Source organism: Anabas testudineus, chromosome 21 (assembly GCF_900324465.2).
Source record: "Anabas testudineus chromosome 21, fAnaTes1.2, whole genome shotgun sequence".
Lineage (NCBI taxonomy): Eukaryota > Metazoa > Chordata > Actinopteri > Anabantiformes > Anabantidae > Anabas > Anabas testudineus.
In genome coordinates this window covers 8,082,415-8,100,396 of record NC_046629.1, presented here as the reverse complement: position 1 = coordinate 8,100,396, position 17,982 = coordinate 8,082,415, and the positions used below count along the sequence as shown (strand labels likewise).

The following is a 17,982-nucleotide window of genomic DNA, read 5'->3' as shown; positions in this document are numbered from 1 at the left end:
ATCTGTCATGGCCAAACCCAGGTCTGTTAAAGAGTATGGGCGTGAGGCTTGTGATGTTTAGGATCTATGCAGACACCTCCATGAAGTCAGGGGGAGGTCTTGGCTCTGCATGGTTGAGGAGGCAATGGTGCCTCTACACTGGATACTTCACTGCTCCTGCACTGGGTTATCAGATTGGATTAGAGCTCCTATAGGGAGACTGGAAGCTGCAGATGATTGGTAACCAACTCCACCAGTTTGCACATGATGAACTTGCAGTGGCTCAGCTATGTGAAGACAGTCTGACGTTTGTAGGCAGAGCAGGAGTCGAACTCTAACCTGCAGATGGCTCTTAGTCTGTCTTCTGTTAAAAAGACTCATTCTTCAGTTCACGCTGCTCGTGTTCCCGCTCTCCGTCCCTGTACATAACCCTCTTCCTTTTCTCCCCTGTCTTTTCTAAAGATGCCCCCTCTCCCCAGCTGTGATAGAATGATTTGCCCCCACTCTAAATACTGACCTTTTCTGCAGTAAAACCAGATGCATTCGGGTCAGCCCTTTGATGTCACGGGCTTGATAGTTCTGCACAAATCTGCTACTGATATCAATCTTTAGTCACAGCAGAGAGAGTTATCGTCAGAAAGAAGCAAAGGCGTAGGGGTGGATATAAATGGATAAGTCTATATTATGGAGCTGATATACTTATTTTGATATATTTTTAAAAAAGCATTGCAGTGGTTTTCATGCTGAAATATACGGATTTCCCTTTCTGGTTATAAAACACTGCTTGAGATATAAAATCCTTATTTTACAGGAGCTCAAACATATTTAGAGTCATACAGAATATTTTCATCTCCAAAAAAATGAAGCAGTCTCTTTTTAGTTAGTAGCTAAGCAGCATCATCCCTGGGCACACATCAGAATATGCTTAAAAAGTCCATCTGCTTCTCTTTGATAGACTATATAGTTTATCATTTCCCTCCACCCGCTCAGCACTACTTTCCAAGTACGCTGAAGCCTACATCCTGCATTTAGAGGCTTTTAGGAAAGCCCTGTCATTCAGTAAGAGACTACTGGGGCAGCATGCTCACGCTTATCTGCACTTTAGTTTCTACTTTCTGGCCGGTGGGCTATATAAGGGCCAAGTAGCAGGGCCCGGCTCATGCGGTTGTCCATGGACGACCTTGCTCTCCTCACCTACCGCCTTGGAGTGGCTCCCAGTCCTGGAATGGGGCTTTGGACCAGCCCCAAGTCTCTACCCCCACAGATGTTACTGAGCCACCAGATATTATGTCAGTTTCTGAGTGATGTATCATGGTCTCCTGAATATATCAGTTCACGACTGTAAAGTAGCTGTGATACATGTGACAACATATAAAAATCAGTTGAGTAACCTCATTTCCAAGTCATTTAGTTGGAATTGTGTAATCATGTCCGTCTGGTGTCACACTAACCTGAGAGAGAGAGAGATGTCTGAAATGGTAAAGAACAATGTGCTCGAGGTTGGAGTGAGGGCAAAAGAAATAATTTAATTTTAAATGAAATACACCTTTCTACTTTAAAGATTAATAAAAAATATTGATTATATTAAATGTGTATTAAAAATATACTAAAAATATAAGTAGAGTAATTTAAATATATTATGAGTGCAAATACTGCAATTGTATACACATTTACAGGCCTGCCTTTTGGTTCCTGTTGTGACACATTACAACATGTACCTTTAATCTCTTTCTCTTGCTGTTTTCTCTTTTGTTTCTTTTTTTATTTTTTGTCTATATAGACAAATCCTTATATAACCACATGAAAATTACTGCATTGTTTTTTATATCAATATAAGTATATCACCTCCATAATCTAGACTTTTTTTGCTACTACAAAATTACAGCCCCCTGGGGACAATAAAGTGATTGATTGAAAGGTGATAATAGCAGCTTGTTGTGACTGTGACTTTTATCTTATTGCCATTTAACTTGTGGAGAAATTTAGAGAAAGTGTCCTTCATCATGCACTGTGCAGGTTCTGATTCTATTAAATTGCAGAAGCGCCTCATCAATGCCTCAGGGTTGCTACAACAGGCCAAACACTAGGAGGACAAACTTATTTGAGTTATTAAAAATACAAAGATCTTGATGTGCTCACTGAGTAATTGATTTAATGAAGTTCCTATGAAACCTAAACCAAGTACAGCCCCCCGGTGTGCGCGCTGTCAGATGTTTAACTCCCTCACTCCTCTGGAAAAGACATCGGGGCTAATAGGTGAAACCACAGCTGCTGACGTTGGGCTTGACAGGAACGACGTTCCCTCTGCAGACCGAGTGTAAACCCGGGGACAGAGTGTTGAGTTCCCCTCAGCTTCCTCGATCCACGAAGCAGGGGGAAGAGTTCCTGTTCTTTAAAGTCCAAAAGTTTAACTTGCTGCTGAATTGTCCCCTGCAGGCTGGAGTGCATGTTCTGTACAAGTCCATACTGACTGTTGGCAGAGCAGAAGAGAGCAGAGTTCATGCGTTTAGCTTCTAATGGAAGAAAGAAACAGGAAACAGACAGAAAAATCAGCTCTGAAGCTGAGTTAACGGGGCGGAGAGCTACGGCAACTGCAGCGCGTCGTTTTTTGATTTTGGTTTTTTTTTTCATCTAGATCATAAAACTTAAAATTAAAGCCAGTAAGAGAGGTTGGAACAAAAAAAAAAAAAAAAAAAAAAACTGGCAAGACAAGACGCCTGGGTAGAAAATATGTGGCTGTTAAACGTGTGGTAAGAAAGGCAGAATATTAACGACGGAGATTTGCCAGTGTGAGAAAGTTCAGACTTGGACAGACAGGTGTGCGCTCCTGTGGCAAAGACGCACTTTAATGTAAGTAGCTGGTCTTTAAACGTGTTCCACTGCACTGTTCCCCGTTTTAATCCGTGCTGCAACTTTGCTAAATGCCCATAAATGTGCCAAACATGTTCCTCTCAAACACCAGCTGGACTAATAAATAGAAGATGAATTTACCCACATTCTTTTTATATAGATTTTATTTTTATTTGCTCTCATTCATCGATCATTTTAGGAAAAACACAAGTGGGATTTTTAATTTTGTGACACAGCGAAAGCCGGTCAGAGCTGTCACAAGGTGCTGCTGTTCTGCTAGATTTGATTTCTGGGTGGGAGGAGTGGTGGAGGTGGGTGGGGGTCAGGAGGGAGGGGGTGTTGGTCGCTTCTTCACACCTGCTTTTTTTTTTTTAATTCACAAACAACAAAAACTAAAGTGAAATAAAAATAATAATGTTTTTACCTGTCCTTTCCTCCCCACTTCCAAACAACATGGACCTCTGTTTGTCTGTTCCTTCAAGGTGCGCCAGGCGCGCACTCGTTTCAGGTGCGTGTTCTTGGATCAAACAACGCGCGTTTTTCTTTTAACAGAGACTTTTAACTTTTGTGGCGAAAGCGATCACTGCACAAACCACTTTCGTGCGCTTTGTGCCAGCGGCATTCAAGAGATGGATAATGCTTGTAAAGTCTGACAGGACGGCATTTGTTTTGGTTCTATGCTCGTCTGAGAAGTTATCATTCAACCCCTTTAAAGGCCGCAATTGAGAAGCGGCGGCGTTTTCACTGCGTCTTTTCGCTTTGTCCTCTCCAAAGTGGCGTCTGCATGTCTGACTCTGCCAGTTACTGATTTGCAGGCAGTATGTTAAGGTGGCCCGTGTAAGTGATTTCCACGGGCATCCCACTAAAGGAGAACAAATCGCTGACAAAGGAGTGCCTTTCCCATTCAGCAGCGTCGTTAGGACAACCAAAAAGTATTTCTCAGATAATAAGTTCTACTTCAAAGCGTTTCTCACTGAAGGGTGACTGCTTCGCTCCTTTTATTAAGTCTCCCTCCTTTTAATGCCGAAGGAACTGTCTCTGGTTATTTTTCATCATGTTTATTTTGTAGCATTCATTGAGCACTTGTTTCCAAACAGGAGCTACAAGAGCAGGCTCCTCTTTAGGCCCCTGCCCCAGTAAAAAGTCCACGCACAAAACCAGAGGAGGCCCACAAGTACTTCAAGTTTGAATGAAGCAGCAGAGAAAGTGTTTTTGTTGTTTTAGAAATCTGTAGAAGACCTCTATAAAACTGATGAAGATCCCAAGTTACCACCAGATAAACCTCCAGTTGTATTTTATTGCTGCTGCTGAAGTGCTCCTTCTCTTTTATTCTAACATGTTAATATTAGTGCTGGTTCGGGCACAGTCCCAGCATCCTCCTCCCTGACCCGAGTGTCTTCTACATTTCTCTATTGTTAAAATTTTGTTAAAATCAACATTGCTCCATTTGCACAAACTGTTTTCATTGTTTGTCTTGAATTTGTCCACATCTTCCCAAGCAAATGTATCCAGGCTGCCTGGAGCTTGTTTGTCATCCAGCTGCCAGCCGTGCATTTGTGGCAACACTCATTTCTGGAGAGGTGCATCCTCTGCTTTGATTATAGTTCATTTAGTGGCAGTTTGTGTTTTTCTACCAGACATATTCAACTACCCACTTGCCATAGAAATCCTAACGCACCATGAAGACTGTCAAGGCGGCCAGCCTTCCTCTCAGAAGCTGCAGCCTTTGAAGTGGTGCAAGACTCGCGTTGGTCAATTTTAATTCTATAGACTGGACAGGCAACTCTTTGAAAGTGAGATTGTGCGTTTTAATGGAGGAAATAAGAGGGGGAACTTGTTTTATACACTCCATACAAGGCCTTGCTTATTGTCAGATATCTTTTATCTTTTATTTTTCCCATGAATGATTCATGTCTGGGCTGCTTTGTGCTGTCCCGTCTTTCAGAGGTAGCGCCATCAGGGGGCTATAGGTTTTCCCATTAGCTCAGTGATTAGTTTGTACCAGCCTCCTTGGCCCGTTAGGCCTGTGTCTGAGAGCACAGGGAATATTTTATAGACATCTCTTAATAGGAAGTGAACACACTAGTTTTTCATTTAGGGTGAGACTGGCATTGGTGTTTTGTTGACTCTTGTTTACAGTTCACATTAAAAATCTAATCACTTGACAAAACACGTACAGCCTCCTAAATATATTTGACAAAAAAGTCCCCTATAATAAAAAAGTTGTCACTTATTAATATAATTCAATCATTAATAATCATCATTTGAAGCTTGTGAATTATTTGCTCTGTGTATCCTGGTATTTGTTTGTTTGTTTTTTATTATTGTTTTAAAAACGATTTATAAGTTGTAAATGTAATTTGGAACATCAAAGGTCTGCACAGTTAGAGTTGATTCATCTCTTGTTTTTTTTTTTTCTTTCTTTTTTTTATCCATCATGTCCAACGGCACCATGCACCTCAAAGAGAAAGACAGATCACTACAAAAGGCATGCGAGGAAGGGACTTTTCACATTACACAGCCTATTCAAGTAAATGTTTTCTTCTCTTACAGAACACAATTACAAATTAAGAACAAAAAAAAAAAAAAAATGAACAAAACTTTGGGGGGAATAAAACACAAAAAACATCAGCATGGTACTACACATCACCAAACTGATATTATTATTCTTTGGTGTTTCTGTAATTCCAGTACAACACTGATACCAGCAAATAAATTACAATGTACAAAACAACATTTTTTTTTTGTAATTAAAACTACACAACATTCACAAGCATCAGTACAGGTACATATATACAAATCCTACAGGGTCAAAGCCTGTCAGTGTAGACATTTAGGGTCTCAAGGGACTTACTCATACTCTTTAATGAGCGTAACACTTGTGTATTGTGCATAAAATATAGTCTTAAATAGTTCTTAAATATTACAAAATTCCACCCGAACACATGTATTGTAGAAATCTGAAAAGTTAAATGAGAACCCTTAAGACATCCAGATGTTTGTCTCTTCCTTCTTTATCAAAGTGTCTACCACGTCTTATAGAAATGAAGTTAATAAAAAATAAGAAGAAGAAAGCTTCAGCTCAGTTTGTTCGTTAACTCTCTGGTGTCAGTTGTGATGTTACACACCAGTACCAGCTATTTTCCTTGAAGTATGACAGTGATTGCTGCAAGGCAAGTTATGAAACAGCAATGGGATGAGGGGTGATCAGAAGAAAGAGGAGTCATTTGAGCACACAGCTTAAGACATGCAGTTAAATCAACTCTGCATGTTGCTTTTGTTAAAAAGTAAAAACATTATAATTCAGTTCTGTTCAGAAATTGGCTCAGAATAAAAGTTGTGGGCCTCCCAAACAGGAAGCATTAGCTTTGAATGTAATTCTAATGTTAATTGGATGCTTTATTTGGACTGGTATCTACATTTTAAGACAGGTAACATCACATATATTTCCTCCTCGTGTAATTAGGTCTGCATTGCATCCACGGTGAACGTGTATCAGCTGCGTTAAGCACAGTTTCATGATGCTACAGTCCAGATATGATCAATATCTCAAGCGCACGGGCCAACACGGAACTACATATGTTAAAGGGTCAACTAGACGACACGTTTGACAGTCACACAGTGGTTGTAAACGGGGCATCAGAGCATTGTCCTGGGGTCTGAATTTCTGAAAGAGTCCTCATCGTCTGAATCTGACGTTGGCACATCGCTGGAGGGGGTGTGGAGGTGGTTGGGCCCCCCGCTCCCCTGGCACACATACCACTCGTTGAGGTTGCTGACCTGAGGGGAGAGGTTCGCGGAGCGGTTCCTGTGCGGCTCCGAGTTGGGAGACAGAGGGTCTCCAAGAGTGTTTGTGGAAGAAATGTAGGTGACGTTGGTGGAAGGGGGCGGCGGGGACTTGCAGTGCACTTTCATGTGCTTCCGCAGCGAGCTCGGGTGCGTGTAGGATTTGTCACAGCCACGGACTTTGCAGTAATAAGGCTTGTCACTGGTGTGGACGTGTGAGTGCTTCTTCCGGTCGCTGCTGTTGGCAAACTTTCTGTCGCAGCCGTCAAACTCGCACTTGAAAGGTTTCTCTCCTTTAAAAAAAAAAAAAAAGATAAAAAGATAAAGTCAGTGCCTTTAAATTGTTACAGAAAAGTCTTCTTTTACTTTTTCATTTGCACTCACATCACATCAACATTGGACCTGATTAATTTTCGATTTGGCTCCTTACAGGTCTCTCATTTAACTTAATGAACCACAGCTTCCCACAATAGCACCTTTAATAAATGCACCAGGCCAAGTTGTTATGTGAAGCAGCCTGCTCTGCCACAGTGGGGCTTTCTCTTCTGCAGCGTTTAGTCACTAAACGTTTACTGTACACATCTCCACACCCACTTGTCCAAAGTATTTTCCTGTGTGAACACGTGTAACATGCCTCTAGGCCTTCTTACAGGTATGTGTGTGTGCGTGTGTGGGAGAGAGAGGGCACTCAAGAGACCACCAGAAGCCCTGTATGCATTCATCACACACACACACACACACACACACACACACACACACAGTTGAACTGCAGACATGTTTTTTAAACTCTCCTCTGCATAATGCATACATGCAAAATGATGGGTTGTTGTTTTAAATCATAAACAATGAAGTGAAACTAGGGTTTGAATGTCATCCAGTGAGCTAGAGGCCCATCTACAGCTGTAGCAGAAGGCCAGTTTTCAGATGTCTTCTGGCAAAACACGATCCTCAATCTATGTCATAACAGAAACCTCTCTCTAAAGAAACACTCCTGGGAATTTAGCGTAGTGGAAAGTTCCTCTACAGCCTGTAGACTCTCTGTCTTAAACTTTAGTCGCCATGCACCGTTCAGCATTTCATGAATGTAGCTGTTTCAGTTTGAGATAGATATTGTTTCCCTGCAGACAGTAAACAACTCTGGCCTATAGCTCATATCTCTGATGGTTAACAGCAAACCAGTACTCCATGCTTATTTAACCAGTAGCAGATGATACACACGTGCATAGACTCGACATATAAACTGAGCTTTTGCGTAAACGTACGCCTCAGGATAATTTACGCCTGTTGTAGCGCTGTCCTGACCGTACGTAAGCACGTTTTACAAGTCATTTACTCTAATCCTCTCAAGCCTACTGCAGGCGACTCGCTCAGTAAAAAAAAAAAAAGTTTATATTTAAGAAAAAGGAAATAAGCACACATTTGCTGACTGTGCGAATGCGTCACCGAATAAAACTTTTGCGCCTGTGCGCTCCATTACGCACGGTCGCACGGCGTTTAGGATCTGAATAGCAAAACAAGGTCGCCTCGGAAAGACTAACACGCTGTGGGATCAGGTGATTTTTCAGATAGCGGTGTGCATGTTTGACACAATTAGGAGTACTGACCTGTGTGAGTCCTCTTGTGAATCTTTAAATTCTCCGATCGAGCGAACACTTTTCCACAACCGGGGAAAGGACACGGGAAGGGCTTTTCTCCCGTATGAACTCGGATGTGATTTATCAGTTTGTATTTTGCTTTGAAAGCTTTTCCTTCTCGTGGACACTCTTCCCAAAAACAGACGTGGCTGCTCTGCTCCGGTCCCCCGACATGCTCCACCGTAACGTGGTTGACCAGTTCGTGCATGGTGCTGTACGTTTTAGAGCAGGGCTTTTTCTGACTTTGCTCCTGGTCGATCCATTTGCAGATTAGCTCTTGCTTTATGGGCTGCCGCATGTACCTTAAAAACGCCCCCGCCGCTCCGTGAGGAGCAGAAGCGATGTTCACATTGAGGTTCATGGAGTTGTAGCTGTGGAGAGAAGAGGGTCCATAGTGCTCTGGCCTGTGCCCGAAGTGCTCTGGCCTGCCGTAGATGTCCCCCGGTATACCCAGGCGCATCTGCCCATTGAGTGCATGGTGATGGGCACCTGGGGACGCCTGGTCGTGAAGTCCAGTGAAAAGTGAATGGGCCCCACTTTCTGTGTGCCCATAAGCACCTGTTGGGGAGATGAACATGCCATGGTGATGTGGGGAGGAGGCGGAACTATGCTGGTCGCCAAGTGCATGCATAGCAGAGGCTGAGAGTTCTCTCCTGAGGATGAAGTCCCTGCTGCTTGAGTAGCCTGAGTGGGGGTGAGCCACGGGGAAACCAACTGTGGTCTGAGCAGAAGTGAAAGATGCCGCGGTCTGGGCTTCGGGATGGCTCTGAATGTGCTGAGATGGGCTAAGTTTGAGAGCATTTGTCTGTGCCATGTGCTCTGGTCCAAATGGAGTGAGTGCCACTCCGGGGTCGTTGCCCAGCTCCCCAGGGTGGAGGTGGGCATGGTGGGAGAGAGGGTGATGCCCCCCTAGCCCCGGGAAGCCTGTCATATTCTGATGAGGAAGGGGTTGAGTCGCTGCCAAATCCGCTAATCTTATCGCCGGATTCCTCTTGCTTAAAGGGGGTTCCATAACTACACTGACAAGTCCATCCGCACTCACCGCAATTGTTTTTCACCACACCACGCTCTCTAGAACATTAGGAGAATATGTATATAAGGGGTCTATAAGTTCTTTTGTCCGGCTTCTAACTCTGCTTGCTCCTTTTCCCACTCTGTCCTCAAGCGATTGGCAGAACATACAACAGTTGGAGGACACAGTGGGGAATACAGTTTAGAAATGGCACTGCGGGTATTGGACGGATTTCTGTGACTGGCAGTTAGAAGAACGAAGCGATTGGCTGTCGTTCAGCGCAGGGGCTCAGCAGGGTTCCGCCCCCTCACTCTCTTTATCGCTGTTGACTCCAAAAAGTTGTAGGCTACTCACAAAGTTACCAGCGGATCTGTTGATGCGGCTTTCTGATTACTGCTGCTGGTGCATTTGGTTGACCGAAATGTCAGTTTATGTGACAAGTGCAGCTCGGTTTTGTCGGTGGTTTAGTTTGTCCAAGTGTCTTGATTCGATGTCGATATTGGTAAAAATAAAAAATATAAAAATAAAGCGCACCGCTGGTGCATGGACACACAGGAGCAGTGGAAAACGTGCGGCCAGCTGGTAGATTTGTTATTAAAAAATAATAATAGGAATAAAACAAGATCAGAGTCCAAATGTGTTTCTTGTTATTTGGACATGTTTAGTTGTTAAGAAGCATTTTGACATTTGCTGCAGCTCCTAGAAGACAAAACATGGTTTGACAGGGGAAATGAGAAATGACCAGAGCGCACCTGTGAAGAATGAGTTGCACTGAAGAATTATTAAATTGTTGATTGATATGTGAAGTGATTGTACTGAAAATAAAATACAGTAAGAAAATAATTAAAACACACACACACATAGACACACACACACACATAGACACACACACACCCGAGGAAAGTAGCTGCGTCTGCTTTTCGTCGTTTTTTTCTTTTCTATTTTTTTTAACAATCATCATGATCATGTTTCATGTTGCTCCATTCTCCTTGTAGAGGATATTACTTAGCATAAATACATTTTATTTATTTATTTGTACGTATTTATTTATTTTTATACATGTTTATTACACTCACATTTACTTTAATTAAACTAAAACCAACCACATTAATGTTTTTGCCACTGTTACCACAGTATAATGCTGAACTCATGAAAACCTGGATCACGTTTTTCATAACGCCTCAGTTGGAAATATCATAAAAATAATTTCCATACATTTCAATTAAAAGCTGAACATAAACGTTCACCAGCTGCTAAAGGAACATTAAAACTTAAAACGTACGAGAGACACATTATATAGTTTTACACTCGACAGGTGCTGTGAAAGGTGTTTTATTTTTTTCCACACACTCTTTAAATATTATTTCCACTTTCTGTGATCCTGGATTTTATGGAGTGATGAAGGGTGTCCTCCAGTCCTCTTCACATACCGGGTCAGGACGCGCGTCTGTCATTCATATGTCTTCATTCAGGCACCTTTCCAATCGATTTGTGATAACTGGCCTCAAACTACAACTCATTAATGTCGTGTTGGAGTTTTTCTAACTTCAGCAGGAGCTGGATTTAAAAAAAGACATTTACACTAAAGCACGATGGAAATCAACAGTGTGCTGATTAGGCAGGGCTGGCTGTACATGTTATAGGCCTGTTGCTGTATTGGAAGTGATTCATGAACTTGATAAACAGTAGCTGAAGCCTTGAACAGACCATTCTTTGTAAAAAAAAAAAAAAAAAAAAAAACGTGACAAAAATATGCATTCAATTATAGTTGGACGAGGCTGTTTGGCTGCTTTTCCTATTTTTGCTGTTATAATGATTTCTGCCTGTTCTTCTGACAGGTTAATGGCACATTTTTCATTTTATTTGCCAAATAACACGTGTCATATTTTGATTTTTTTATGCATTATTATTTTTTCTTTAAATCAGAATTAGAAATTTGAGGGCGTCTGGAAACCCATAAAACTCAGAGGAGCAGTCAGTGCATAATTTATGACTTCTTCTTTAAGGGCCCCTCGTTTTCATCACGTCAAGTTAAACGCCACATGAATCAGGACCTAATCCACACCCAGACAAAATGACCACAATTATCATTATCAGAATATTTAATTTTCAATAGGTTAAAAAGTCATGTGCGTGGGACTGGATTTAAATTATATAAACGTGTAATAATGAACTTTTCTTCAAGGAAAGGGTTAATTTCTTAAAAACTCACTTATGTTTTCCAAATTATCTAAAGCTGTCGATTCCTCAGACGCAAGAGGGGGACGTCTCCAGCCTCTCTCTCTCTCTCTCTCTCTCCTTCTCTTCATCTCTCTCTAAAACAAAGACGCTTTGTCATAAACAGGGTTATTTTACCAAAAGGAGTCAAGAGGGCAACATATGTGGTCTTAACGGGTCATAGGTCAAACATCCATGAAACACAAGGTCACCGAAGCAACACAAGTAACCTTCCAGTGTGTCACCATATTGATATTGTCAGATAGCAGAGAGGAGAAATATGTCTTTGGCCCCCATCATAAACCACAGTGCTGTGCGTCTGTGAGCCACGCTGCTGACTTTATTGTTACGCGTTCGTCTCCACTCACAGCGCGTACAAGTTGTTACTTTTCAGATCCTGTTCTGTGTCATATTTCATGTGATTTATATTTTACATCTGTGAGCCATGTCTCAAAGTGTATTTCTGCTGCTAAGACCTGTTGAAATACTAGTCTTTGGGGGCTTTTCAATAGGCTAGACCCCCTTTCTTCTCCACACAGAAGGGGAAACCCGCAGCCATGCGCCTCAACCCGATTGATTTTTTTTTCTTTTTTTAATTTTCTTTTCGCTTTTTTTCCTCTATGTGCGGAAGGTTTTGTGGTTTTCCACAGAAATAAAGAACTTCTTATAGGGGTCGGCAGACGTGACTTTGAACTTGGATCAGCTCCTGCGTTTCCTGTGGTGCGGGTTGAAATAGACTTGGAAGAATGGCACACAACACTCAGCCTGTCCCACTCTGAGCTAAGAGACACACAATTACAAAAAAAAAAAAAAAAAAAAAAAAAAGTTTTTAAACGTTTCCCTCGCCTTCGCCATTAATGTGTCGCTTAAAGAGCTCCGGAGAGTCGAGAGAGGCAGAGAAACGTGGTGTGTGTTGGAGCCGGAGAGCCTGTGGGATTTGGATTTGGTGAAAATGTAAGTACATTTCCTTTCACTTGAACTTGAATAAGCAGCTGTGGTGCGTTGGATGGGCCTGTGTGTATCCCGGGTTGAACGCAGATTCAGCGCATGCTTGTGGTGGAGAGTTGCCAGTAAAAGACGCAGATGAATCCCCTCTGTCCATGTTTGTTAGCGACTTAATGGAAATCAGAAAGGAAATGCCATGACGAAATTGTGTCAGTGTAGGGACTGTATGGATGGAGCCTATTGTTTTCTTGAGGGGATCATTTCAGCTGCTGAGACAGAACGTCACAGAGTCCATAACGCACCACGTCCACATTAGCAGAGACGTGACTTTTATTGCTCAAACTTTATTATTGGAAGTTCAGGAAAGGCCCGACCTTATGGGTCACTAATGGTTTACTTGGATCTGCGCGCAGTTCACCGCCACAACATGTCATTTAATTGGTGTGGTGAATGTGAGAACCACAGAGGAAGCAGAACCAGCAACATATGGAACCATTAAAAGAACCAACGACCGCTGGTGGTTGCCAGTGTGAGCAGTGGAGCACCACTAAAGGCCCAGTTGTGGTTCTGCAACCAGCGAAAAACCACTGGACTCCACATGGAGCCACACGTGCTTTTTCAGCTGTGGAGAATCAAGTGGCTCGAGAGTTTCGTCAAATGTGACTCGACTCGTATTAAAAACTATATCTTCATTTAGTCATAAATCATTATGAATTAAGCATCTGAGAGCTGGAAGTGGCCCCAGCTGGAGCCGTTTATTGTTTTGAGCTCATATTTTTTTTTAAAAAAGAGGTATTTTAGCAGAAATGAGTTGATTTAAAATAGAAATAAGAATATGAAGTGGATTCAGCATTAAAGCAAAAAGCCCCGTTTGCATCAACATCTGATTTATTAACGTGAATAAGACTCATTAAAATAATGGAAATAATAATCTGGGGAACTCTTGTCTCTACTGAACATTTGACATCGCTGCAGAGAGTTGTCTTTTTGGAGTCCTGTAGTTTCATCGTTGCGCGCTCAGATTTAGTGAATGTAAAACAAGCAGAGCTTCCCAGTTACATTTAGATTAAATAAATAACAAATGAACACCTAACCCTCTACACGCCCCCCCTGTTGATCTAAATTTTCTCTCCCCACTCTTATTATTTTTCACCAAATGCCACATTTTCATCTCTTATGCGCAGCCTGCTGCAACTTGGCACGTACGGAACATAAACAACAAAAACACGTACGCTGCGCTCTCTTCGTCGTGATCCCTTCTCCTGTGTACCCCCCAAATGTTCTCCTGAAAGTAGGCGGTAATTATTAGTGGAAAATGGCGTTGCACAAGTCGCTGAGGCGCTACCTACTATTGGAGGGGCACCTGGGATTGATGAGGCGCAGTGGCCAATGAGACTGCGAGGAATGAATGAACGGGCTCCAGTTAAAGGGGGCGGAAGAGGAGGTAGAGCCAGTCCACGGAGAAACAGGGACCCTCTGCGATAAGCACGGGCAAGCCAGAGAAATAAACACATACCCAATCGGAACAGCGATTTTTGTGAGATGCTCCAACTACTCTCGCTCTGTGTTTGCAGAGGACACGTAGTCACATAATTATTTAATTGTTCGAGTGCGTTTTTACGCAAACCAACTGTCGCAGTGAAGGAGAGGACACGAGGAAACTCTTCACTTCGTTGCGTTTGGATTTTTCGCTCTCAAGTTAAGTAGAAATACATTTTGATCAGTCGAGCTGTTCCTTCCTCATGAGCGGAGCAGCGTTTTGAGTCGCCTCTGATATGGTGTTTCCAAGGTTGGAAGTTGAATCGTTGCGCGCCAGCATCAACGTTTGATTTTTTTCCTGAACTTATTCGCTGCAGCTCTGAGTCATTTGATTTAAACAGACAGTTGTGTTGTTGTAGAAAGAAAACAAAACATGTTACTGGATGCTGGTCACCAGTTCCCCGGACTGGGAGTGGGCTCGTTTGCCAGGCATCACTCAGCGAGCGAGATGCAGGAGAGAGACTTGAGTTTGGCACAAAATAGCTTTGTAGACTCCGCACACATGGGTGCGTTTAAGCTGAACCATGATCTTTCACCGGGACAGAGCTCTGCCTTCACCACCCAGGCGCCGGGCTACCCCGCTGCGGCTTTGGGGGCTCACGCAGCCCATGTCACGTCGTATGCAAGCTCTCCTTTCAACTCCACCAGGGACTTTCTCTTTCGTAGTCGTGGCTTCGGAGAATCCTCTCCGGCGAGCAGCCAACATACTATTTTTGGCCCCACGGCGGGATCCCTTCATCACTCCCACACAGACACTCAAGGCCACATTCTGTTCCCCGGGATCCACGACCAACATGGGTCCCACGGATCCCCGAATGTCCTGAACGGACAAATGAGGCTCGGACTACCCGGAGAAGTTTTCGGACGCTCCGACCAGTACCACCAGGTCTCCAGCCCGAGGACCGACCCCTACTCGGCGGCGCAGCTCCACAACCAGTACGGCTCCATGAATATGAACATGGGGATGAACATGGCAGCACATCACCACCCCGGTGCCTTTTTCCGCTACATGAGGCAGCAGTGCATCAAGCAGGAGCTCATCTGCAAGTGGATCGATCCCGAGCAGCTCAGCAACCCAAAGAAGTGCTGCAACAAAACTTTTAGCACCATGCACGAGTTGGTCACGCACGTCTCGGTGGAGCATGTCGGTGGACCGGAGCAGACCAACCACGTCTGTTTCTGGGAGGATTGCTCACGGGAGAGCAAACCGTTCAAGGCGAAATACAAACTGGTGAACCACATTCGAGTGCACACCGGGGAGAAGCCTTTCCCGTGCCCGTTCCCCGGCTGTGGCAAGGTCTTCGCACGGTCGGAAAACTTGAAGATACACAAGAGAACGCACACAGGTAATTAAAACCCACACTGTTAATGTTTTTATTGATTTTATTTACATAGCAAGATTCGTGTTATTGTTGTAATTGCGCGTTTATTTCGCTGTGTTAAATATCTGTTTCCCCAAGACGAAAACAAATACGATCTAATTATCAGCGACTATTTTCGGCTGCTGACAGTCAAAGTAGAATTAGGACCACATCCAGGGGAGAGGGGATGAGTTTAGGATGGAGGAATAATTCGTTTACTACTGCTGCTACTCTTCTGGGGGGTAAAACACTTTCCAAACGCGCAGAAAACAATGTAACTGGGCCTGTTAATGTTTTTTGTTTTGGGGTAAACTTTAAAAATGGGTCACAGGGGGCTGTGGGAGCGCGCTGCCTGCACCGTGGAGCAGCCGGACTGGTAGTAAATACCACATGATTTGGTTTATTGCTGCTTGTTCACGACTCTCGTTTCGTATAGTTTAGTTTTTTATTTTGACTTTGGCCTTAAAGATGATGCTTGTATTTATTTCTGTAACACACACACACACACACACTCAGTGTGTTTGTTTACGAGTTGTGCTGTGGATTTAGCCGGGCACTGCATAAGTAGTAGCCTATCTATGCGTGAAGAATGCCTTTTGTTTTCCTATGCGTCCCTTTGATAGGAACTAAGGTGCTAGACAGGGCCATTACCAGCCTTTCACGTTTGGACTTATTTTCTAGGGAAATACATTATGGTGCCGTGCCATGAAATTGGTCAGGTGCTAATTAGATTTTTATTGTCTCCCACCAAATGGTTCGCCTTCTGTAGGCCTACTGAGGACGGCCTTTCCCCCCCTCTCCCCACATCACTATGCGCATTATTTAGGCTAAATAAGAAATAGGAGCTCTTATCACAAGTGGGATCATGTGCGTAGGTTGGGGATTGTTGCTGCTGTGATTTTCGGGGACGCATTCACAGCACTCCACACTCCACGTTTGCATTTGAATTTTACGCATTTAATGATGTGCACGACTCCTTGTTGTTACACACTGAGCCCGAGGCTTTTCTCAGGAAAATTATATCTGACTGTTTCTTCTTCTTTTTTTTTTTTTTTCTGCAGGAGAGAAGCCGTTCCAGTGTGAGTTTGAAGGCTGCGACAGAAGGTTTGCAAACAGCAGCGACCGAAAGAAACACATGCACGTTCACACGTCGGACAAACCATATCTGTGCAAAATGTGTGACAAGTCCTACACACATCCCAGCTCCCTAAGAAAACACATGAAGGTAAATAGCTGGTGTCAGGATCCCAGGCCTGCTACATGTTTATTGTTAATACATACACATCTGTGTTGTAGTGAATTTTAAATATTTAATTCACCTTTCAATACACCAGTTCTTCTTTCTATCACATTTTAAATATCCTATTTCTATTTCTCCAGGTCCACGAATCCACTCCATCAGCATCAGACTCATCACCAGCAGCCAGCTCTGGTTATGAATCCTCCACACCCCCAGGCCTGGTGTCTCCCACCACCGAGACCCAAAGCAACACCACCCTGTCCCCAGCCTCAGCTGTCCACAACACCACCAGCCACAGTGGCCTATCCTCCAATTTCAGTGAATGGTATGTTTAGGACTAAGCTGAAATGAAGCAACACACACTCATTTCACAGCACTGGACCATCCAGCAGGAGATTGGGACACGTGCACACGAGAGGCACACAAACATTTGCTTATTTTTTATTTGAATATTTTTGATTCACCAGGGAAGATGACGATAACCAACAGAGGAAAATATGTAAAATAATCAAGGTGTATTTCGTATTGTAAATAATTACTAAAAGCCCACTTTCCCATTGGTTGTGATAGTTTGTCAGTCTTTGGTGTATAGATGTTCCTTCAATGGTAGCTATTTCTCTAACTGGACTTTTAGTGCACATATTACAATATAATTGTACTATAATGTTGAACATTGTGATCCTAAGGCAAATTGATTGTACTATACTAAACATCTATAAACTGGAGAGAGTGCCAAAGTTAACATTTAACTCAAACAGACCACAATATTCTGCTTGTGAATGTATATTTTTAGTTTGCTGGGCTTAACTTGTGATGTTTTGTGCTTTGCAAGTTTGAATTGTGAAATACTATCTGGAAGATTGTGAGGAAAATAAACGTTGTGCCGTTCCATTTTCTGTAACTACACCCTTCCTTTTGTAAATAATCAACTGCCATATTTATCCATTTGTAATTAAATTATGGTATTTACTTGCTACAGATGAAACAGTATTTATAAAGAATGTTTCTTTACTATAAATATGTACAATTATGAGCTAAACATGGGCAGTTGTTTCGTTATGTGCTTTTGTTCAAAGTTTTAAGAGGTGTTCCCTTCCTTATTGTGATAAGAATTTTACTGCATACGAATATAATAAAAAGTGTTGCAAGTGCTAAATATTTCCACTGCTCTCTCCTGCTTTGTTTTGCTGGTTGCCTGCCGCTGTGGTTCAGTGGGTTTCCTCTTGTTTGGGAGACATTTAGCCTGTTTTGGAATTGGAAACATTTCTCACATCGCCTCAATTTACAACTCAGACTTCAGCTGCTGATGAATTCTTCATACTCTGAATTATTGCAGAACTTTTATAGTGTTTTACCTCAAGCTTTGCAAAGCATGCAGGCCCCCGAACAATGTGGCTGTTGTGGTGCAGGGACTAAACT

At 42.8% G+C, this 17,982-nt stretch overlaps 2 protein-coding genes across 2 annotated transcripts; one reads left to right on the top strand and one right to left on the bottom strand.

Moving 5' to 3' along the window:
* Positions 1-5,194: 5,194 nt before the first annotated feature.
* zic5 (zic family member 5 (odd-paired homolog, Drosophila)) lies at positions 5,195-9,328 on the bottom strand. The gene is made up of 2 exons (XM_026376625.1): positions 8,220-9,328; positions 5,195-6,908 (listed from the first exon to the last, which is right to left on the bottom strand). The coding sequence occupies exons 1-2, from the start codon at positions 9,259-9,261 to the stop codon at positions 6,469-6,471; spliced, it is 1,482 nt and encodes a 493-aa protein (XP_026232410.1). The 5' UTR covers positions 9,262-9,328; the 3' UTR covers positions 5,195-6,468.
* A 4,564-nt stretch (positions 9,329-13,892) lies between these two features.
* zic2a (zic family member 2 (odd-paired homolog, Drosophila), a) lies at positions 13,893-17,709 on the top strand. The gene is made up of 3 exons (XM_026375812.1): positions 13,893-15,308; positions 16,385-16,548; positions 16,704-17,709. The coding sequence occupies exons 1-3, from the start codon at positions 14,336-14,338 to the stop codon at positions 16,896-16,898; spliced, it is 1,332 nt and encodes a 443-aa protein (XP_026231597.1). The 5' UTR covers positions 13,893-14,335; the 3' UTR covers positions 16,899-17,709.
* The last annotated feature ends 273 nt before the right edge of the window (positions 17,710-17,982 follow it).

What these genes read in the sequence shown, in the direction of transcription:
- zic2a (XM_026375812.1), top strand. Translation starts at nt 14,336, where the DNA reads ATGTTACTGGATGCTGGTCACCAGTTCCCCGGACTGGGAGTGGGCTCG. An exon ending in ACACAAGAGAACGCACACAG is followed by an intron (nt 15,309 to 16,384) that starts GTAATTAAAACC and finishes TTTTTTCTGCAG; the next exon opens with GAGAGAAGCCGTTCCAGTGT. An exon ending in CCCTAAGAAAACACATGAAG is followed by an intron (nt 16,549 to 16,703) that starts GTAAATAGCTGG and finishes CTATTTCTCCAG; the next exon opens with GTCCACGAATCCACTCCATC.
- zic5 (XM_026376625.1), bottom strand. Translation starts at nt 9,261, where the DNA reads ATGGAACCCCCTTTAAGCAAGAGGAATCCGGCGATAAGATTAGCGGAT. An exon ending in TCACAAGAGGACTCACACAG is followed by an intron (nt 6,909 to 8,219) that starts GTCAGTACTCCT and finishes TTTTTTTTAAAG; the next exon opens with GAGAGAAACCTTTCAAGTGC.